Source organism: Microcaecilia unicolor, chromosome 5 (assembly GCF_901765095.1).
Source record: "Microcaecilia unicolor chromosome 5, aMicUni1.1, whole genome shotgun sequence".
Lineage (NCBI taxonomy): Eukaryota > Metazoa > Chordata > Amphibia > Gymnophiona > Siphonopidae > Microcaecilia > Microcaecilia unicolor.
Genome location: NC_044035.1, coordinates 97,954,069 through 97,978,226, shown reverse-complemented (window position 1 = coordinate 97,978,226; position 24,158 = coordinate 97,954,069). Strand labels below are relative to the sequence as shown.

The 24,158-nt window shown below is 46.9% G+C and overlaps 1 protein-coding gene across 1 annotated transcript in view; it reads left to right on the top strand.

Moving 5' to 3' along the window:
• Positions 1–24,158, top strand: part of RTKN2 (rhotekin 2) — a 233,684-nt gene that overhangs the window by 85,218 nt on the left and 124,308 nt on the right. Inside the window, exon 7 of the mRNA XM_030203115.1 lies at positions 14,003–14,194. Within this exon, the coding sequence (XP_030058975.1) occupies positions 14,003–14,194 (192 nt within the window). The remainder of the gene's footprint in view (positions 1–14,002; positions 14,195–24,158) is intronic.

The following is a 24,158-nucleotide window of genomic DNA, read 5'->3' as shown; positions in this document are numbered from 1 at the left end:
ACATGATTTTGGTGTCCGAGAGGAGCCAGCCCAGCCTCCAGCCCTCCCCCCTGTTCAAATAATCGGGCGAATAGTCCATCTTTCTTTTCAGGTATCACTTGTGTTGTCTGGTAATGTCTCCTGTACCCTCCCTCCCTCCTCCCCTCCCCTATCTCTTCCCTTCCCCTGTGAATCCCCTCTCCCCCCCTTCTATCCCCTTCTATTCCTATTGGAATTAGGTCACCTTCGACGCCTTTCCCTTTTTTTCCCCCCTGTTCTCATTTGTATGCAGTATATTCGTCCTACTGTTTCCCTCTATATATTAGCTCGCTGATGAATCTTTTACATGTTTTTGACCCCTCTATCGATTACTAACACATTTTAAACTTTAACCATACAGTGCAACTTAACATAAATATCAATGCAGTGTTTTATAATTACTCAACATTCTTCTCTTCATCCTTGTATTATCTACTATTAGGTTAGTTCAGTAAGTCTATGATGATCATCCTCATAAACCTATGTGGTTCCCACCGTCCAGATCAGTGTTTCATCATCTATATCCCGTTCTTGCCATAAGACAACTTCATTTGTAATCCAGGGCTTCTATAGTTATAACATTGTCCTCTGTGTCAATTATAGTCCCACGTACATGTTGTGGGTCCTTCCAACTAAGCCCCAACATCCTCTTTATAGCTCTCTTTAAAGTTGCTTCTTATTATTTCCACAATAGTTATACTTATCTTGAATCCAAGATTCTGCGCTCAGTTTAATGGTAGCAACAGTACAGCTTGACAAATTTGTTCATCATACCTTTCTTCATCTCTGTATTAACTGCTGTCAGATTGAATCAAGATATTTGTTATGGTTAAGTTAGTAAGTTTAGATGGGTTTCACTGGTCCTCTTCAAAATTGCTCAGTCTGTATTTCAGTTCAGTCTTACTGTATCATTTTTTGTAAGCTCAGCTTCCCTTATAATGTAGAGTCATCGATTGGGACCCAGTTCTTAGTTGAATTCTGTGTTTTATTCTTTCTGCAGATGTTTTCCACTGTTTACACCCATATCTGTTCTGCTATGTTGGTTAACACAGTCTCAACTTCAGGGTGATAGTACTATTAATTATTATTGTCTTTCTGTTGAGATTTCTTGAGCTTAGTGCCCCCAATTAGTGCTTTGGTTATTTATCTCTTCCAGTTTCATATATTCTTCATGTGAGCTTAGTAGCGCTTCAGTTTTCTCCTTCCAGTTGATCTAGGAACTCTTTCGCCTCCTCTGCTGTGGTAAATATTTTATTTCCCGTTTGGTGGGTTACTCGCAGTTTCGCTGGATACATCAGTGCAAATCTAACTTTTCGCTGTATCAGCTCCGAGCACACTGGGGAAAATTTCTTTCGTTGCGCCGCTACCGCGGCAGAGTAATCTTGAAAACATAATACTTTCCTATTGCCACTGTGTAGATCTTTTCCCGCCTCTCATCGCCTGCAAAATGGCTACCTTGTGGGCAAAATTAAGTATGCGACATATAACTACCCTGGGCCGCCCTTCTGCTCCCTGCTTAAGGCCCAGCCGATGCGCTCTTTCAATTCGCAGCGGGCCCAACGCAGTCGGTAGTTGTAGTTCTTTGGTAAGCCATGTCTCAGGTATTTGGCCAGGTCTCGTTCTCCTAGATCTTCAGCAAGCCCCACGAGGCGAAGATTGTTACGCCTCGATCTATTTTCGAGGTCTTCGATTTTATCGGTGTAAGTAGCTATTAGCTTTTGTAAGCGACTTACTTCTGTTTCCACCTTGTCCACACGATCTTCCGTATCACTTGCCCGTTGTTGATATTGTCCCATGTCCAATTGTATTTGCGTTACGTTGTTATGTAGTTGTTCCAATTTGTTATCCAGCGCTCCCAGTTTTTTCTCCAGTATGGCTTCCAATGCCTGAGTAACTTCCCCAACAATCTCGGCTGCCCACGCGGATCCCACCGCTGATGTCCCCGGGCTCGCCGGAGCCGCCATCTTGTCGTCGGGCGGCCGGGTCTTTTCTCTGTCTTTTCTGGTAATCTTAGATGTCATTCTCCTCCAAAGTGGTATTAAACTTTTCTCCTTTTAAGCACTCTTCTTTTACCTTCGTTTGTGGGGTATTGTATCCAATTTTTAGGACGAATTTTTGATAAAGAATCTAAGGGAAGGCAGGAGCTGCGCACTTAGCGTCTTCTCCCGCTCATCGCGTCACGTGACCTCTGCATTCCTTTGTTAAACATTACAGGATTGATATGCATGCCAAGGACGAGGCAGGCTTTGGGGCTGCAGTGTTGACCTCTGGCCTTCGTGGATCCCGCCCTTAGGATGTTTACTGCTTTGGTACATCCCACGCGTCTTGACCAGTCTGGAGGGTCGTGGAGGAAGGTGAAATTAGATCTTACCTGCTAATTTTCTTTCCTCTAGACCCTCCAGACCGGTCAAGGCCCGCCCTGTCTGTACTTTAGGCCAGGAGGTCTGCTTGGTCTGGTTTGTCGGTTGTTCTATCTTGGCAGCTGTTGAGTGTGGTTTCTATGGTTTCAGACTCTTGTTGGTATGAGTCTGGTCAGGTGTGACCGTGTTTGATAGTCCACCTGTGGAAGCACACACAATAAAAAGGACACAGTGAAAGAGATGAAGAAAGTGTCCAGTTGGCAGTGACCACGTACAGGGTTGTTAGTTGTAGTTGGTGTTTTTGTTTTCTCTGCTTTGTCAGGGTTATACTGGCTAGTGGATGTACTGCACAGGTTATATATACAGTATTCAAAAGCTCAGTGTTTCTCAGTCTCCCTCTGCTGGTAGGAGGACATAACCCACGCGTCTTGACCGGTCTGGAGGGTCTAGAGGAAAGAAAATTAGCAGGTAAGATCTAATTTCACCTTCAATGTGGAAACTCAAACGTCTAAAACCATTCTTCCCACGAGAAACATTCCGCAGCCTGATACAGTCAATGGTACTAAGCCACGTAGACTACTGCAACGGCATCTACGCAGGATGCAAAGAACAACTTATAAAGAAACTACAGACTACCCAAAACACGGCAGCCAAGCTAATATTTGGAAAAACACATTACAAAAGTGCCAAACCCCTCCGAGAAAAACTGCATTGGCTCCCAATTAAAGAACTTATTGCCTTCAAAATCTGCACCATGGTCCACAAAATTATCTACGGTGAGGCCCCTGGATATATGACAGAGCTCATAGACCTGCCTACCAGAAACACAATCAGATCAACAAGAACATACTTAAATCTTCACTACCCAAGCTGCAAAGGACTCAAATACAAATCAACTTAGGCAAGCAGCTTTTCCTACATAAGCACACAAATGTGGATGGTACTACCAAAAAAATCGTACGTCTTCTCATTGTTTGAAAAGAGCCTATCTTCCCCACCCCCGTATTTGTTTTTCCCTTACTTTGTTTTGTGGGGATTAAGTGCACCTCCACACTCTGTGTGGTACTACCAAAAGCCATGGAAACAACATACGACCATCTAAACTTCAGGAAATCACTAAAAACCTACCTATTCAAAAAAGCATACCTTAATGACATAACCTAAAAGCCTGAACCCTGCTACACAACTAATTAAAGCTAGAACTGGACTCCATGCAACTCCTCCTTAATACGATTCTCAAATATGTCTGTAACACAAGTATATTATTCTAACATAATACCACTTTGTATTTGTTCTATCTCCGAGGACAAGCAGGCTGCTTGTTCTCACTGATGGGTGACGTCCACGGCAGCCCCTCCAATCGGAATCTTCACTAGCAAAGGCCTTTGCTAGTCCTCGCGCGCGCATGCGCGGCCGTCTTCCCGCCCGAACCGGCTCGTGTTCGTCAGTCTTCTTTTCTCCGCGCTCGGGACGGTTGTGTTTCCGTTTCGTGCCCCGTAAAAGTCGACCTCGCGCGTCGTTTTCGACTCGTTTTGCTTCAGAAGTGTGGAAAAAAACCTCTTTTGGCTTTTTCCCTTCCTCTAGTTCGAGTTTTTTCACCCCGGTAAGTTTTCTTTCGTCGTCGGGGTAGGCCTTAGTTAGGCCCCGGTCGAAATTTCCTTCCCGCTTTTTCTGCTGGTGCCAAATTTCGCCATTTTGTCTTTTGATCTCGCCGGCGTGATTTTTCCGCCCATGACATCGAAGCCTTCCAGCGGCTTCAAGAAGTGCACCCAGTGCGCCCGGGTAATCTCGCTCACTGACAGGCACGCTTCGTGTCTTCGGTGTCTGGGGCCGGGCACCGCCCTCAGGCCTGTAGTCTGTGTTCCCTTTTACAGAAGCGGACTCAGGTAGCGAGGTTGGCCCAGTGGAACTTTTTGTTCTCGGGCTCTTCGTCGGCATCGGTACTGGGGGTATCGAGTGCATCGACGTCTGCAGCGTCCAGACCTTCATCCTCGGCGGCCAGTGCATCGAGGCATCGACCCTCTGCATCGGCGCCGAGACATCGGGTGAATGCATCGACGTCGGTGGTACCGGGACCTCGTCTGCTGATGTCGTCGGACGGTGGTGCTTCGTCTGGAGTGCAGGTGAGGGCTGTCCACTCCCCTGCTGGTGGCGGTGAGCCTTCGGGTGGGTCTCCCCCTACCCTGAGGGCTCCTGCGGTACAGCCCCCCCGAGATCGACCCTCTTCGGTCTCGGCCCCGAGGAAGAGACGGCTGGATTCTACGTCCTCCTCGTTGGTGCCGGGAAGCGCCGATGACGTGCTTCGCAAAAAATCTAAGAAGCATCGACACCGGTCCCCTTCCCGTGTCGGCACCGAGAGCTCTGGGTCGCCGAGGGAGCCGGCACCGAGAGGACCGCTCACCCTCTGTTCAAGAGGTGTCGATGCGCTCCACTCTGGACAGCCCGGAACAGCCTCCACGCCCGGAACAGGTTCTGACGTTCGACGCCTGCATCGACTTCCATGCCTTTTTCTGCAGCCGCTCTGAACGAGAGCCTCCGGGCCGTTCTCCCAGAGATTCTGGGAGAGCTGTTGCGCCCTACCCCTCCTTTACCGGCGGTGCTTGCGCCACCGGTACCGTCGAACGTGGCGCCGGCTGGCCCATCGCCCGAGGTGAGTTCTCCGGCGTCGGTGCCGCGTGCGGTACCGGCTGCCGTCGCCTCCCAGGAAGGCTCCCCGACTACGTCGGCGGAGGGAGCTTCGCCGATGCGGGCGAGGGAGTCTACCTCTCGACGCCCCCATCGTGGACGTGGCTCCACGGAGTCGAGTCGGGCACGGTTGCAGACACAGGTCCGTGAACTTGTGTCTGACACCGAGGGTGAGGCCTCGTGGGAAGAGGAAGAAGACCCCAGATATTTCTCTGACGAGGAGTCTGAGGGTCTCCCTTCCGATCCCACTCCCTCTCCTGAAAGACAGCTTTCCCCTCCTGAGAGTCTGTCTTTTGCTTCCTTTGTCCGGGAGATGTCTACGGCCATCCCCTTCCCGGTGGTTGTGGAGGACGAGCCCAGGGCTGAAATGTTTGAGTTCCTGGACTATCCTTCTCCACCTAAGGAAGCGTCCACTGTTCCCTTGCACCATGTCCTAAAAAAGACATTGCTTGCGAACTGGACCAAGCCTTTAACTAATCCCCACATTCCCAAGAAGATCGAGTCCCAGTACCGGATCCATGGGGACCCAGATCTGATGCGCACCCAGTTGCCTCATGATTCTGGAGTTGTGGATCTGGCCCTAAAGAAGGCTAAGAGTTCTAGGGAGCATGCTTCGGCGCCCCCGGGCAAGGACTCTAGAACCTTAGACTCCTTTGGGAGGAAGGCCTACCATTCTTCTATGCTCGTGGCCAAAATTCAGTCTTACCAGCTCTACACGAGCATACACATGCGGAACAATGTGCGGCAGTTGGCGGGCTTGGTTGATGCGCTCCCCCCTGAGCAAGCCAAGCCATTTCAGGAGGTGGTCAGGCAGCTGAAGGTGTGCAGAAAATTCCTGGCCAGAGGGGTGTATGACACCTTTGACGTTGCGTCCAGGGCCGCTGCTCAAGGTGTGGTGATGCGCAGGCTCTCATGGCTGCGTGCCTCCGACCTGGAGAATAGAATCCAGCAGCGGATTGCGGACTCGCCTTGCCGTGCGGACAACATTTTTGGAGAGAAAGTCGAACAGGTGGTAGAGCAGCTCCACCAGCGGGACACCGCATTCGACAAGTTCTCCCGCCGGCAGCCTTCAGCCTCTACCTCTACAGGTAGAAGATTTTTTGGGGGAAGGAAGACTGTTCCCTACTCTTCTGGCAAGCGTAGGTACAATCCTCCTTCTCGACAGCCTGCGGCCCAGACTAAGCCCCAGCGCGCTCGCTCTCGTCAGCAGCGTGCGCCTCAGCAAGGCCCCTCGGCTCCCCAGCAAAAGCAAGGGGCGAGCTTTTGACTGGCTCCAGCAGAGCATAGCCGACATCCAAGTGTCAGTGCCGGGCGACCTGCCAGTCGGAGGGAGGTTCAAAGCTTTTCACCAAAGTTGGCCTCTCATAACCTCCGATCAGTGGGTTCTCCAAATAGTCCGGCAAGGATACACCCTCAATTTGGCCTCAAAACCTCCAAATTGTCCACCGGGAGCTCAGTCTTACAGCTTCCAGCACAAGCAGGTACTTGCAGAGGAACTCTCCGCCCTTCTCAGCGCCAATGCGGTCGAGCCCGTGCCATCCGGGCAAGAAGGGCTGGGATTCTATTCCAGGTACTTCCTTGTGGAAAAGAAAACAGGGGGGATGCGTCCCATCCTAGACCTAAGGGCCCTGAACAAATATCTGGTCAAAGAAAAGTTCAGGATGCTTTCCCTGGGCACCCTCCTTCCCATGATTCAGGAAAACGATTGGCTATGCTCTCTGGACTTGAAGGATGCCTACACACACATCCCGATACTGCCAGCTCACAGACAGTATCTGCGATTTCAGCTGGGCACACGTCACTTCCAGTACTGTGTGCTACCCTTTGGGCTCGCCTCTGCGCCCAGGGTGTTCACAAAGTGCTTGGCTGTATTAGCAGCGGCACTTCGCAGGCTGGGGGTGCACGTGTTCCCATATCTCGACGATTGGCTGGTGAAGAACACATCCGAGGCAGGAGCCCTGCAGTCCATGCAGATGACTATTCGCCTCCTGGAGCTGCTGGGGTTTGTGATAAATTATCCAAAGTCCCATCTTCTCCCAGTGCAGAGACTCGAATTCATAGGAGCTCTGCTGGATTCTCGGACGGCTCGCGCCTATCTCCCAGAGACGAGAGCCAACAACTTGTTGTCCCTCGTCTCGCGGGTGCGAGCGTCCCAGCAGATCACAGCTCGGCAGATGTTGAGATTGCTGGGCCACATGGCCTCCACAGTTCATGTGACTCCCATGGCCCGCCTTCACATGAGATATGCTCAATGGACCCTAGCTTCCCAGTGGTTTCAGGCTGCTGGGGATCTAGAAGACGTGATCCACCTGTCCACGAGTTTTCTCGAATCCCTGTATTGGTGGATGATTTGGTCCAATTTGACTCTGGGACGTCCTTTCCAAATTCCTCAGCCACAAAAAGTGCTGACCACGGATGCGTCTCTCCTGGGATGGGGAGCTCATGTCGATGGGCTTCACACCCTAGGAAGCTGGTCCCTCCAGGAACGCGATCTACAGATCAATCTTCTGGAGTTACGAGCGATCTGGAACGCTCTGAAGGCTTTCAGAGATCGGCTGTCCCACCAAATTATCCAAATTCAGACAGACAACCAGGTTGCCATGTACTACGTCAACAAGCAGGGGGGCACCGGATCTCGCCCCCTGTGTCAGGAAGCCGTCAGCATGTGGCTCTGGGCTCGCCGGTACGGCATGGTGCTCCAAGCCACATATCTGGCAGGCGTAAACAACAGTCTGGCCGACAGACTGAGCAGGATTATGCAACCTCACGAGTGGTCGCTCAACTCCCGAGTGGTGCGCCAGATCTTCCAAGCGTGGGGCACCCCCTTGGTGGATCTTTTCGCATCTCGAGCCAACCACAAAGTCCCTCAGTTCTGTTCCAGGCTTCAGGCCCCCGGCAGACTGGCATCGGATGCCTTCCTCCTGGATTGGGGGGAGGGTCTGCTGTATGCTTATCCTCCCATTCCTCTGGTGGGGAAGACTTTGTTGAAACTCAAGCAAGACCGAGGCACCATGATTCTGATTGCTCCTTTTTGGCCGCGTCAGATCTGGTTCCCTCTTCTTCTGGAGTTGTCCTCCGAAGAACCCTGGAGATTGGAGTGTTTTCCGACCCTCATCACGCAGGACGAAGGGGCGCTTCTGCATCCCAGCCTCCGGTCCCTGGCTCTCATGGCCTGGATGTTGAGAGTGTAGACTTTGCCTCTTGGGCCTGTCAGAGGGTGTCTCCCGCATCTTGCTTGCTTCCAGGAAAGATTCCACTAAGAGGAGTTACTTCTTTCTGTGGAGGAGGTTTGCCGTCTGGTGTGACAGCAAGGCCCTAGATCCTCGCTCTTGTCCTACACAGACCCTGCTTGAATACCTTCTGCACTTGTCTGAGTCTGGTCTCAAGACCAACTCTGTAAGAGTTCACCTTAGTGCAATCAGTGCATACCATTACCATGTGGAAGATAAAGCCATCTCTGGAGAGCCTTTAGTCGTTCGATTCATGAGAGGCTTGCTTTTGTCAAAGCCCCCTATCAAGCCTCCTACAGTGTCATGGGATCTCAACGTCGTCCTCACCCAGCTGATGAAACCTCCTTTTGAGCCACTGAATACCTGCCATCTGAAGTACTTGACCTGGAAGGTCATTTTCTTGGTGGCAGTTACTTCAGCTCGTAGAGTCAGTGAGCTTCAGGCCCTGGTAGACCAGGCTCCTTACACCAAATTTCATCATAACAGAGTAGTCCTCCGCACTCACCCTAAGTTCCTGCCAAAGGTTGTGTCGGAGTTCCATCTGAATCAGTCAATTGTCTTGCCAACATTCTTTCCCCATCCTCATTCCTGCCCTGCTGAACGTCAGCTGCACACATTGGACTGCAAGAGAGCATTGGCCTTCTATCTGGAGTGGACACAGCCCAACAGACAGTCCGCCCAATTGTTTGTTTCTTTTGATCCCAATAGGAGGGGAGTGGCTGTGGCGAAACGCACCATATCCAATTGGCTAGCAGATTGCATTTCCTTCACTTACGCCCAGGCTGGGCTGGCTCTTGAGGGTCATGTCACGGCTCATAATGTTAGAGCCATGGCTGCGTCGGTAGCCCACTTGAAGTCAGCCTCTATTGAAGAAATTTGCAAAGCTGCGACGTGGTCATCTGTCCACACATTCACATCTCATTACTGCCTGCAGCAGGATACCCGACGCGACAGTCGGTTCGGGCAGTCAGTTCTTCAGAACCTGTTTGGGCTTTAGGATCCAACTCCACCCCCCGAGGGCCCTGTTTGTTCTGTTCCAGGCTGCACTCTCAGTTAGTTGGTAAATTTTTTAGGTCAATCTCAGTTATGTCCTCGCCGTTGCGAGGCCCAATTGACCATGGTTGTTGTTTTGAGTGAGCCTGGGGGCTAGGGATACCCCATCAGTGAGAACAAGCAGCCTGCTTGTCCTCGGAGAAAGCGAATGCTACATACCTGTAGAAGGTATTCTCCGAGGACAGCAGGCTGATTGTTCTCACAAACCCGCCCGCCTCCCCTTTGGAGTTGTGTCTTCCCTTGTCTTTGTCTTGCTACATACGGGACTGACGAACACGAGCCGGTTCGGGCGGGAAGACGGCCGCGCATGCGCGGTGCGCATGGGCGCGCGAGGACTAGCAAAGGCCTTTGCTAGTGAAGATTCCGATTGGAGGGGCTGCCGTGGACGTCACCCATCAGTGAGAACAATCAGCCTGCTGTCCTCGGAGAATACCTTCTACAGGTATGTAGCATTCGCTTTACCGGCTGGCATACGCCTACGGTATTATGTAATCCACATTGAGCCTGCAAATAGGTGGGAAAATGTGGGATACAAATGTAATAAATAAATGGTAGAGAATCTGTTGCCCTTTTGGCTCCTCTCCTCTGCCAGCAGACTGGGAATTTGAACCCATGACCTCCATACCAGTGGATAACATTCTCCGTGGACAAGCAGGACACTACATACCACATGTGGGTGACATCATCTGACGGAGCCCTGCACGGATGCTACCTAACATTCTGGAAACTTCAAAAGCCTTTGAAATTGCTTCACTGCGCTTTCACGGGTTCTTTCTCGTGGGACCAGCAGTAATTGTTTGTTTTTCTGTGGAGTAGAGAAATCATGCCTTGTTGGCTTTCCTCAGCACTCTCTTTTCAGATATTTTTGTGTCTTAGCAGTAGATGAGATTTTTTTCTTCATTTTCTTTCTTTTTTTTCTGCTTTTTAATTTGTTAATATTTGTGGCCTGTTCTTTTCATTTTTGTGCAACTCCCTTGGCCACCGTAGGCCTGAGCAACTAGTCTGGTTTTCTTTTTTTGTTTAAAAATAAAGTTGAGCTGTTTGATTTTGTTTCAGCTGTATCCCCCCCCCCCCCCCAATGTTACTTAATACTCCCTGTGGTGTACTAGGTGCAGGAAGAACCACCTCTGTGCCTGATATGCACAATTGGTGCATGCCGTCCCTAGGACCTGACCTTATAGCCGTTGTCATGTCTGTTCTAAAATGCAGAAGAGGACACAAAGTCGAGAGGCTTGGCGCAAGAAACCTTTTGGCACTACTAATTCCAGTCCATCAACTTTGATATCAGAGGCATTGGTCCCTATAGCTTGTTGATCTGCATCGGACACTAAGGGCGCACCTGCATCGAACAGGTCTTCCCCTGCCTTGACATTGGGCGCCAGTAGGGCTGTGTTGGAATCACTTGTATTGGATCAGGCACCAAAAGATCCCCAACGTCGTACATCAAGCGAAGGTGAGGGAGCCACCAACATTGTTACCACTCAAAGCATGATGCCAGGAGCTCTGGGTCATTGGCATTGCCAGTACCTGAGAAGCATTGGAGCCGAGAGGACCACATCTCCTTTGTGGAGTTGGTGTTGATGAGGCAGTCTTCTTGACGCTGGGACCATCCTTCTGATTTGAGTCCAACATTTTTGTAGGCTGTGACCACCCTAACAGTGACCTGCCTTTACCAATGCTTGTGTCCCCCCCCCCCCCCCCCCCCCCCCCCCGGTAGAGATTCCCTATGAAGACATTTGACCATATGAATTACAGTTCTGGGTAAACAATATATATGTTAATGGTTTTAACGTAGCCTTTCTAAAAATAAGGTTGATATTCAAAAGAATTTAACATTCACTAGTGACTGGTGAATGTATAACTTCTCTTTCTGTGTATTTTCAAAACTTATATGGATAATATTGGGCTGAATATCTGACTAGGTTACTGATACTACCTATGTAATAAGGAGTTGGGTTTGGGATGGGGCAAGAGTGAGCTAAGACCAGTAATCATCTGTTTAGAGTTGATATTCAGCTGCTAACTGGATAATTTATGAGGCTGATATTCAAAGGCTTTATGCTTCTGACTTTGGGGCTGATGTAGAAAGCTACTGCGAGTCTAACTGAATGGTTACTGCCAGTTGTATGCACTGAACAATGTAGAAAGGGATTGAGCAAGGGTCTTAACTTGCACAGAATACATGGCTGAGCATTGCATTAAGATAAATACATATGACACGATGGCAGAAAAGGAAAAGTGACTTCTGATGTGCTGTTGCCATGAAAATTTTGTTGCTAGGTCAAGGACCCCGATAGCTTTCTCCAATGGGACGCCAACCCAACCACATTCCTCCTCTTGGAATTAAAAAATAAATAAATAAAAAATTTCTGGTGTCTAACGGTCCTCCTTCTTCAGTGATGTAAACAGCACCCCTCCCTCCTTGAACAGAACTCACAATTCCTGGTGTCTAGTGTTACCCTCTTCTCCCTGACTCAACCCCTCCTCCATTCCTTGGTAGTCTAATAGCCCACACCCCAACTCTCTCCAACTTTTAAGAACTGGTTTCAAGTTTATTACATTTGATTAACTGCACAAGGAAACAAATTATATCTAGTGGAACCCCCCCCCCCCCCAGACTACCAGGGGATGTTTGTGTTTTTTTTTAGTCACAGGGATGTGAAGTGGGGGGGTGGTGCCGCTAGATATTTATTTATTTATTGCATTTTTATCCCACATTATCCCACCTCTTTGCAGGCTCAATGTGGCTTACAATACATCATGGATAGTGGAAATGAGAAGAGAATTGACATTTGGTGTTACAGAAGGATTTTGGGTTACATGGTAATGGAATACAAGATAGTGATAAAACAAAAGGCATTCTTAACATTTCTGGGTATATGTGGGAGTTTCACATATTTTTCTTTGTGGTATATCTTGTCGAAGAGATGGGTCTTTAATAGTTTGCGGAAGTTTTTAGTTCTTTAAAGTAGGGATTAGGGTGGGGGCCACTAGACAGTCATGGAATGGAGGGGAGGGGGGGGGGTTGAGTTCAGGAGATGGGTGCTGCTAGATACCAGGGATTGTGGGTTTAGTTCAGGGAGGTTGGGAGATGTGTGTGTGTGTGTGGTTCTTTTGGGGTTTTTTTTAATGTCACCATGTCCGTGCATGAGTCAATCACTGCTCATGCACGGATAGCAAGGGTGACATTTTACAATGAGATGCAGATTGCTACCACGATTTTAACATGGCAGTAATTTGCAGGCTCGTTGATTACTGCATCCTCCATCAAATGTTTTGCAGAAACCTCACGTTAGAAGCTGTACTGTCAGTGGCTCTAATGCGTGGCTTTCTGCATTGGCCCCTTTGAGAGTGAAGCTCCAAAGTTGGTCTCTCCAAAAATTTACTACAGCTGAGTGCCTGAATTTATGCTCAAAATTTCACTAAACTTCTTATAAATTTAGAAGCCTAAAATGAGGGTGACAACGAGGGCAGATTTAGGGTGGGAAAATTGGTTTGAATTTAACACTGATTTTCGGCACAAGGCATCTAAATTAAACTCATAAATCTAGGCAAATGAATGGTAGGCCTAAATGTAGAAGCATAAATTTTAGGCTCCTAAAACTAAGTGAATTTTCAGCAGAAAGCATAGGTCCTTATATTTATTTAAAAATGAGGTACAAATTTAGGAGCCCACCTTTTTTGAATATCAGGCCCTTTGGAGGCAATTTTATAGGGTTTGCCTAGTTATGCACCACTTATACATGTCAAGGCACCTTTTAATTGTCAAGTTTTGTATATAAGTGCAGTAGGCGCTATTCTCTAAATTAGCGCCTGAATGCTATAGCATGTAACTCCAAGGTAGGTGGATACGTGAGAAGAGCATGGGTGGACCATGGGCATGGTGCCAAGTAACACTCAGAAATTATAGAATATTAGAATACTGTCAGTTGTGCATGTCCTTTGGTGCACATAGGCGCAGCCATTTGCACCAGCCATTAACATGACATAAGATAAGATGTTCAACAACCAATTCTAAATCATACTCTATTAACTACTGTGGTAATTCAATGGAGGAAAAGCCTCAAATACGGATAGATACTCCTTTGTTGAAACACAACCTAATGGAGCTCCATCTAATCATCACAGGCTGAAAAAACTCCCAACTTTAATAATGTGATGCCTAAACACTCAAACTTGTAAATGTGCAAGGATCACTTATCTTCCAGCTGTTTGATCGATATATCTGTCTTCTGTCATGAAGTAATGACGACTTGCGCTAGTATTCAGTAGTGACTTACTTGTGCCCATATGCTGTTATAGAATTAGCACTCAACACATGGCATTGGGGCACCTAAAATGAGGCGCCAAGTTATAGAATTGCCTCTTATATGTTTAGTTTAAGCCTGTACAGTAGACCTTATCTAAACGGACGGTGCTGGCACAGTGGCTACACTATTCTTACATTCAATGCTTCTCTCTATAAAGAGTGGTGCTGAATATATTGGTTTAAGTGTCATGGCAGGTGTTTAACTTATTCTGCTTACTATGCTAGCTGAAAATTCAGCCTATGATTTCTTTTTATTATAAGTTGATAATGGATAAATTAACTTAAATTGTTTCAATTAATTTGATAATTGAACAGATTTTCCCATATTCATATTTATCTGTCTTTAGTAAAGAGGCCAGACCAGATTTTCAGCTGAAGCTGGAAGTGTATAGCTGCTGCATTGAAGATCCATCTGTAATGCAAACCCCTAGGAAACTTGTCAGGAAACTTAGAACCTCAATTGGCAAATCTGCTGGTAATAAACTCAACCTGGAAGGAGGAGACCCTGAAGGCTCTACGATATCTACACTGTCTACGCTGTGAGCAGGTTCAATTTTTATGCTGATCGTTTTTTTAAGAAATCATGGGGGCAGTTCTTACACCTGCAAGCTAATATTTAAAGGGAAAATTATAGCTGGCAAAGGTTATGAGAAGAGAAAGCAATACTACTCAGCTGTGTGTTAATTGATTAACTTAGCATACTGCTTACCACAAATGCATTAAAGCAGTTTACATATACACGGTATCAATACAAAACAAAATATATATGAACAGTATTTGTGCAATGAAAGAAAACCAATTAATAATAAAACAATTTTAAAAACATTCCTACAAACATATAGAAGCCAGGAGTACTTACATTAACTGAAAACCATCATTCCCTAAAATGATTTGAGAACAAGCCAGTTTTCAAGGTCTTCCTAAATGAGAGGTAACTACTGATGTTATGCAAATCACCAGGCAGGGCATTCCAGATTGATAGACCTACTTGTCAACAGAAAAAGCAATGTTTCCTGTAACAGTTTTTGTGGACAGCAGCATTGTTAAGGCACACAAGTGGGTAACATCCTCTGGTGCAGGGACAGAGCTGCTTTCTCAGATTTCAGAACTTAATGTAAGGTTCTGAACATGCATGGCTCTTCCCATGTGCAATGGTCTCCTCAGCTTCTCGGTTAGTTCCAAAGCTCAAAACATTTAGGCAACTTTTGGGAGGCAGGAGGGATGGTGCACCTTGTCAATCTTGCTGTATATGGAAAATAACAATTACAGGTAGACAGCATTGCTTTTTTTTTCATTGACAAACAGGATTGAGTCAGGCACACAAGTGGGTGACTTCTAAACTTAGGGCTGCTCAGTCTTAAATTCTTAACTTTTTTAGCAGCCCAGACAATCAATTGTGAGAGTTCTTAATACATATAGATAGATTGGCCAACACTGCTTGACAAAAGCACTCCTGTGCTAAAGCTTGGTCCAGACAATAATGTACAGTGAATGTAAGAAGATTTCCTATGTTTCTAGATGATATTCAGTGAGGCAGACTTTAATAGAGCCACTGTCATTGCAGTAGCTGTAATATGATGAGACTGGAGTAGAGAGGAGCATCCAGTTGTTGGTGTGCACCTGGACATGCTGTTGGACTTGAGGACTAAGGCTTGTGTTACTTTTTGGTTGCACTAGTGAAATACTAGGTTTTTATGTTGTGATTGGAGTTGTAAGAGGTGTTTGAGTGAGGCTTTGCCATAATGTGTTGGACAAAAGGGAAAGCAGGGGAGTGGGGAGTTTGTTTTTCATATGATGGGGAGAGATAGGTATGAGACGCAAAGGCAACAGTGTAGTATTTACAAGATCCAATTTCTGGGAAAGAGAGGGGGCTTGTGAATTGTAAGGTAGATGGCTATATAGCCAGAGGAGTGGCGTATTCAGATTTTCTTCTGTGTTATTGAATATGACATATGTAATAAGTGGCACCTATTAAGAGAGTGTACTTATTTGTTTGTTTAACAAATTTATAGCCTGCTCATCAAACTGTCTAAGTGGAGTACTTAATGAATGTCAGTTGGACTGTGCCTTTTTAACTGAGATCTGGTTAACAGGAGGGTCAGATGTGATAAGGCCTTTTTCTTAGTGTCAGCTCCACCGTTCTGCACAAATGGGTGTTCCTTAGCGTCCCTCCGGACCGGACCAGGATTGGACTGATGGGTTGTGCTCGCCTACCAGCAGGTGGAGACTGAGAAAAACTCTGACTCTAGAGAGCCAATAAGAGCCCTGGCCATGTGACCTTAGCCTCAGTATTTTCTCAGTCTCCCAGCAGGTAGGAAGTGAGCCCTTTAGTCTCTTTCTTTCTCTTTCTCTTTTAGAGGCTAATAATAAAAACAATATTGCTACTTCTCCTTCTGTGCCTAGGAATTCTCTATTAAACGCTGGACAGATAAGGTTTTCTTTTCTTTCTTTTACAGCCTCTGGGGGTGTTACACTCGGGTGCCCCGAGTCCCTCCCCCCTATCCTCCCCATCTCCTATTCTTAGCTGGGAAGGACTACCCTTTGGTTAGCAAGGTGTATGGTCTTTGGTAGAGGCAGCCATTTTAGGAGGTTTCAAGTATTTTCTTTTCCCAGCTTTTTAACGAGCAGGCTTGGCTGTTTAAAAAAAAAAAAAAAAGACAATCCCCAGTTTTCTACCGGGCAGACAGCTCTGGGTTATTCTTTTGTTCATGAGTGTTTTTCCTTTGCTAATTTAGCTGTGTTACAAAAAAAAAAAAAAAAAAAAACAAGGGAGGGGGAGGAAATGGAAGAAAATAATGTTGATGGGGCCTTTAACGAGCCACTTTCTTTCTCAGAATTTCTCCCTCCGTTCCTTCGCGTTTGGACAGCGGGCGCAGGCTTATTAAAAAAAAAAAAAAAAAAATTGGGGCACGACAAGTTGTTTTTTTTCGGGTGGCGAGAGTATCGCCAGTCAGGGGAGGCTGCAGCCAGTTTTTCGCAGTGCCGGACTGTAAGCGCTCTTGGCTCCTTCAAGTTTTCTGCAGATACCTGTGTCTTTCGAGTTTCATCATCTGGCGCTGTCAGCAATTTCGTTCTTTTAGTTTTGGCGCGGAAGGCTGCCTTTTTAGGCTGCAGCTGCAGTTTCTCTATTACGGAGTTCTGTTTTATTCGGATTCTCTGTTTTCTCCGGTTTTTCACGGCATAGTTCGCTGGCTGTTTTTTTTTTCCTTTCTTGATGTTCCGCCCTACTCCGCTTGTTGCGGAGGTGTCAGGCACGCTTTCGGGAACCACCACTGTGTAAGTGGCGCGAATGGCGCCCATTTTTATTCACCCTCCATTTTTTTCTCAGTCCAGAACTTTGATCTCTGTTGCAGGCTATGCTGCACATCAAAGTGTAGCTCACCTTCAAACTGCTTTTTCCTAATCATCTGTCTCCACACGTGTGTGAGGTAAACAGGACTCTTAACACCCACATCATATAAGCAGGCAATATTTGGATTAAAGGGTCCTTTTCATATATAGATATCTCTCACGGTTTTCTGGCTCTAGGTTTTAGGTTTATAACTCGGCTATTAGCTCTGGTATTCTTAGTACACAATTTTATGGTTGTTTTGTTTTTTGTGTCCTTTTCATTACCTGGTGCAAAGTGCACAGGGCCATGCCGATGCGGTAAGCGAGGTAAGCGCCGCAGGGGGGCGCCCACCTCTGGAGGGCGCCGCCGCGGTGCTTACCCTCGCCCCGCGCCGCCGAGGCCTTTAAATCTTTTGGTCGCAGCAGCGTCAGTAAAAGCGCTGCCGACCAGTGGCATAGCAAGGGCGGTGGGGGCGGTCCGCCCCGGGTGTCACCAGAAAGGGGGGTGCCGCCGCTCCCGCTGCTCTTCATCCTGGCACCCCCCCCCCCCCCGCACCAGCCCTTTAAAAATAAATTGCCGACGCGATAGCGAGCGCAGCACCTCGTGTGGAAGTAAAAGAAGCGGATCCGATCATCTCATTGGGCCTTCCCTCACTGTCCCGCCCTCCTCTGACGCAACTTCTTATTTCCTCTAGGGCAGGACAGTGAAGGAAGGCTCAATGAGATGATCGGATCTGCTTCTTTTACTTCCACACGAGGTGCTGCGCTCGCTATCGCGTCGGCAATTTCTTTTTAAAGACCGGGTGGCAGGGAGAAGACGAGGCAGGGTGAGGGTGGGGGACAGATGGGGTGAAGGTGGGGGGGACTCGGATAGCAGAAGGGACTGGGTGGGAGACAGATGGGGTGAGGGGGACTCGGATGGGCAGAAGGGATTGGGTGGGAGACAGATGGGGTGAGGGTGGGGGGCACTTGGATAGCAGAAGGGACTGGGTGGGAGACAGATGGGGTGAGGGGGACTCAGATGGGCAGAAGGGACTGGGTGGGAGACAGATGGGGTGAGGGTGGGGGGCACTTGGATAGCAGAAGGGACTGGGTGGGAGACAGATGGGGTGAGGGGGACAGATGGGCAGAAGGGACTGGGTAGGAGACAGATGGGGTGAGGGTGGGGGGCACTTGGATAGCAGAAGGGACTGGGTGGGAGACAGATGGGTGAGGGGGACTCGGATGGGCAGAAGGGACTGGGTGGGAGACAGATGGGGTGAGGGTGGGGGGCACTTGGATAGCAGAAGGGACTGGGGTGGGAGCCAGATGGGGTGAGGGGGACTCGGATGGGCAGAAGGAACTGGGTGGGAGACAGATGGGAGAAGGGGCATGGAGCTGGAACTGGGGTCTGAAAAGTGAGCAGGAGGGAGAATGGGGTCATGCCTGGGGCAGGGGTGGATGGGAGAATCAATATATCTGGAACTAGGGGCAGCCGCAGATGGGAACTGGGAGCCGAAAAGAGGGGGCAGTGAGAGAGGGGGGATAGATCCTGGATGGAATGGGGAGTGAGAGGGAGGGCAGACCCTGAATGGATGGGAGGGGGAAAGAGAGAGGGCAAATGGTGAATTGAAGGAGCAGAGAGAAAGGGCAGACAGTGGATAGAAGGGAGTGAAAGAGCAGACAGTGGATGGAAGGGGGCAGAGATAGAGGGCAAATGCTAGAGGGAAAGGAGAGAGAGAGAGGGCAGATGGTGGATGGAAGGGGCAGAAATAGAGGGCAGATGTGGATGGAAGGGACATTAGAGAGGGCAGACACTGGATGGCAGAGAGAGAGCGAAGACAGATGCTGGATGGAAGGAAGACGGTGAAAAGAAGATGAGGAAAGCAGAAACCAAAGACAACAAACTGTAAATATATATTTTTATTATTTTGCTTTAGGATATAGTATTTTAGCTGTGTTAATGTTTATAAGTAGAACATGTAAATAAGGTAATCTTTTTATTGGACTAATTTTAATACATTTTGACTTAACTTTCAGAGAACAAAAACCCCTTCCTCAGATCAGGATAGGATACTGTAACAGCACTATACTGTATTGACCTGAGGAAGGAGATTTTGGCCTCTGGAAGCTAAATGTATTAGTCCAATAAAATGGTATTATTTTATTTTCTGTATTTGTTTTATTTCTATTTGTTAATTTGTAAAGTGGTGATTGGTATTTGTTAGTTTTTTCAAATTTACATCTGCTGTCTTTATATTTTGCACAGTACTAGGAGACATTTTCTGTTTCTGTGGTGTTGCATTGTATGCAGAGTCTGGCATCGGGGGTTCAGTTTAATTTTTGTCTAAATAGAAAGTTTATGATTACTTATTCTATAGTGGATTAGGGTGTATCTGTGTTTGTGAAAAAGACATGGCTTTCAGTTGGCATTGACTGTGCAGGATTGACGATCTGTACTATTCTGTCTGGTTTCGTTTTACAATAGGTGAATTGATGTTCTAGTGCTCACTGTATTGCTTAAGATGCTTTCCTTTTCCTTGTGTGACTCGTAGAAACGACTGCTTATGGTATGGTAAAATTGCTCTATAGGTCGTGAGTGTTTTGTATTCTCGGTATGCCTAGTACTGGATTTGGGGGGGGGGGGGGGTGTTAAACAATGACTGGCCCCGGGTGTCAACTACCCTAGCTACGCCACTGCTGCCGACGTCTCCCTTCCCTTGCACTCGTTGGTTCCCTCAGTGTCCCGCCTTCTTCTGACGTCAGAAGAAGGCGGACAGTGAGGGAACCAAGAGCGCAAAGGGAAGGGAGATGTCGGCAGCGCTCCGCTTTCACTGACGCTGCTGCGACCGGAAGTAAAAGATTTAAAGGCCCCAGGGTGCGGAGGGAAGGGCAGAGAGGCATGGATGGGAGGGCAGGGCCCAGGGAGAGGACAAATTGCTGGAAGGGGAGGGGAGAGAGGATTGCTGGCTATGGATGGAGGAGGGAAGGGCAGAGAGGGACAAGGATGGACATGGGGGACCAGGGAGAGGACAAATTGCTGGAAATGGAGGGGAGGGGAGAGAGGAGGATTGCTGGCTACGGATGGAGGAGGGAAGGGCAGAGAGGGACAAGAATGGACATGGATGGGAGGGCAGGACCCAGGGAGAGAGGAGAAATTGCTGGAAATGGATATAGAGCAAGAAATGACGAAGAAAGGAGAAAAGTAAAGAAATAAATGGAAAGGAAGCCCTGGAAATGGAGTTAAGAGGACAGATAGCAGCAGAATCAGATACTGGACCAGCATGATTGAAAAAAGAAAGTCACCAGACAAAGGTAGAAAAAAATTATTTTATTTTCATTTTAGTGTTTGGAATATGTCCACTTTGAGAATTTACATCTGCTATCTTATTTTGCAATGTATAGCAATTTGTTTCTAAGAATATTGCTGACAATTCCTTTCAGTGTGGCAAGTGGTGAGCGATCATTTTCATGGGGGGGGCGTGATCATTTTCACGGGGGGGGGGGGGGGGCGCCAACTGATAGTCTGCAGGGGGGCGCCAGAGACCCTAGGCACGGCCCTGAAAGTGCAGCATTGTCTTTAATAGTCAATTGACTGGGACTCTACAAATCTTGCCATAATAACTTCATTCCTTTCAACAATCACTCTCAATGGCTGTAGTGTTATACAGTGTTTTCTTTTTCAGACTTTAAGAAGCCTTCTTTATAGGCATACAGCAGATTGTTCAGATGCAATGGGGATATATCAGCTCTCTCATATTCTCTGAGGGACAATCCTGTCTACCAAGCTCCCAATCACTCAGCTGCCTTAGCAGGCATGCTTTATTCATGTCTTCCCTTCTTTTCCAACTGCCTTGAAGCCTCTCATATTTCATTTTAGCTTTCTTCTGGTACTTACAGGACATACGGTCACTTAGAGAATAAGGTCATCCTTTCATTTTGCATATTTCCCATTTAAAGATAGTGGAAGGTCCTCAAACCATCTACTTGTGTTTGTCTCTACTCTATCAGTTCAGCATTGGCAGATTATAAACATCCTGGTTTGGTCCAGTATGCCTATACATACCATCTGCTATCTCTTCCTCTTCCTTAGAGACCTTATGTTGTCTCAAGCTTTCTTGAATTCAGATACAGTCTTGTCTACACTGCCTTCACCAAGTGGCTGTGGCACAACTTCACTTTTTTCGTTACAGGTATTTTCCAAGTTTGTCCTTTTTCATTTTCATTCTATGCGCCTTCACTCCAGAGTTTTCTTTCAATTGGAAGGGGATTCACTCACTTCCTGTGTATTTATGCCATAGGTACATAAGTATGTGTATGCTGGGAAAGGCCTATAGTCCATCAAGTCCAGCATTCATATCTAATGGGCATAGGTACATACGTTTTGCCATACTGGGAAAGCTCAAAGGTCCATCTTTCTACAATCAGAACAGCATTTAAAAAACAAAGAAAAAAAAAAAAAAGACAACTCTCACGAGAGTGTCGAACAGAAACCTCTGCTCCAAAAGCAAGGCTTTGCAGTAATTCTGCAAACTAACACATACAATATTTGCCATGGCTGATCACCTCTAGGAACACCGGGGACCCTGGGCCTAGGTTCTGTGTTTTAACCTGAAACAAGCTCAACATTCATATCTATTGGGTGTGAGTCTGGTACATCTCAGTGAGGGAGGAGGCATGACCGTGGTACGTGGATTTAGTGATACGTGGATTAGGGAGATCCAAGAAATTACAGGCCGGTGAATCAGACGTTTATACTGGGACAATTTTTTCTGTCCGGAGCATACTACCATACAGTAGCTGGTGGACTCCTATATTTGGAACTTACCCAACTATGGAACGCCACAGAGCTAGGGCTGGGGTTTGTAGCCCTATTTAACTGGTGTCCTTGGTCACCCTTCCTCTTCTCCTCAGGACCCAGAGAATGGCTAGTTTTTTGCTTATGCATTAACCTGTCATTTTCAGCAGTACTCTCTCTTCCGTTCTATTATAGATCTAAGAGGATGTTCATCGCGCTCTCAGGGTCATTTCATCCTTACCTAGACGACTGCCTAATTGGAGAAAGTCTTATCAGCAGAGTTCTGAGGTCACGCACCGGGTGTTGCATTTCTTACAGTCTGTAGGTTGGGTGGTGATTGTAGCCAGGCCTCTCATTTGATCTCTCATCAGATATCTCTAATTTTCTCTTTGTTTAGTCAGGTTGGCGCAGAGTCTTTTGTCTCCTCTGCAAACATCCCAGTTCATATTTTTCTTAGTGACCTTGGGCCTTCGGCCATTTCCTTGCTCTATTCTGCAGAATGCAATTTTACTTTCTAGTTCCCAAGAAGGAATTTTCCTTCATCCTATTGAGAATCTCAGGGTCATCAATCGCGCTATTTAAGTGTCATCGACTTATCTCAAGAACCTTAGTTCCGTCATAGGGATGCTTCGTGCAGTACACTTTTTGGCAGAAGCTGGTTTGTATATATTTTTTTCTGGGGGCCACAGCAATTCGTTTACCTTCGGGTGAATTTTGTTTTCCCTACTGACAAACAAGGCGGAGAGAGCTATGTTGGTCTTTGCCATGGCAATGAGTTATGTCATCCGCCAAGGAGGAGTTAAGAGTATACTCTTGAGTTTGTAGTCATTTTTTCTTAGTTGTCTCACCCTGCATTCAGGTGATTGGACTCTCATCTTTTCAGTCTTACTTCCTCACTGTGACACTTCAGGGCTATCTCTTTTTTTGCCTTCAGGCTCACAAACATTTCTTGCTTCTTCCGTTCAGCAGCAGTCTTGACAGGGATAGATGCCATCGTTCAGCAGGGGTTTTTCAACCTTCTATATGCGTTTCTTCCGTCAACTCACTAGGTGTTGTCTTATATTTAAAAGAAAAAGAAAAATTCCATCTTTCTTCCATATCAGGCTTTATTTGGTCATCGGTTTTGGCTCTGCTTCAGTAGTTCTTTCTATGCGACAGTTCATTTTTTGTTGGTTTTCATAAAGGATTACTCTCTTTTCTCTTCTCCTGCAGATTGCAGTTTTTTTTCCTGTTTCTGAGGTCCGATACAGCCTCGTCTTTTTGGAAGTTCTCATTTACTTTAAGGTTCTTAGTCTCCTTCGCCCGACAGGCCGAAATCCTCTACAAATCACAATCTTAATCTTTCAGCTCTCGTAGGTCCTTTTTTTGGGCTGTTTTTTCTTCTGGTGTCCTTTAAGGTTTTTCCTCTTAAAGCTCTGTTTTCTAGTAGCCATTGTTTTTTCTTTAAGGTCTTTCTCTTAAACCACTGTTTTCTAGTAGCCATAACTTTTTCTATAAAGTTTTCCTCTTCAAGCAGTGTTTCCTAGTAGCCATTGCAGCAAGTAGATCTATGTGTGCAATACTTCTACGGTTGGTAACTTCTTTTCGGTCTGCTGTAGTTTAGAGTTTTCACCTTTCCCAATCGTTTTTTTCTTATTGGTTTTGTCCTTCTAGCCAGTAGGCGTAAGGGTTTGATTGTTTCTAACCCGTTATATCTCGATGGATCAAGGAAATGAGAATTTCTATTTCTCTTCTCACTGAGAGGGCAGTTCCACAGCGTATTACAAAATATTCCACAACTTCAGAAGCGGGCTCTATTCTTACTACAGCGATTTTTGGTGCTCTCGGTGCACATTGGTAAGGTGGCAACTTAGTCCTAGTTTCATTTTATTTTGCTCATTGGGACACACTACATGGTAGTTGTCGCCAGGTGGCCTATGCAGTTTTCATAGGGTCCCTCCCTTCAGATTACTGCTTTGGTACTTCCCATCAGTCCAATCCTGGTCCAGTCTGGAGGGACGCTAAGAAAGGAGAAATTAGATCTTACCTGCTAATTTGCTTTCTTTTAGTCCCTCCGGACCGGCCCAGGCCCCTCCCATGTTCTCTCAACTCCTTAGCTTCTTTTATTAAGTAGGAAGTGTATTCATTCCTTTACGATTCGTGGAACAATACTATATATATACAAAACTTTATGTGGTCCATACCACTTCTCTGGTGGTTGCTGGTGAGCTCAGTTGCTGGAATCTATATATAAGACCTTAAATACGCCATACCACTTCTCTGGTGACAGTTGTTGCTGAGCTCAGTTGCTGGAATATCTATAAAACCTTAAATATGACTTTTCTGGTGAGAGTTGCTGGTGAGCTCAGTTGATGGAATATATATAAAATCTTAAGTGAGCCATACCACTTCTCTGG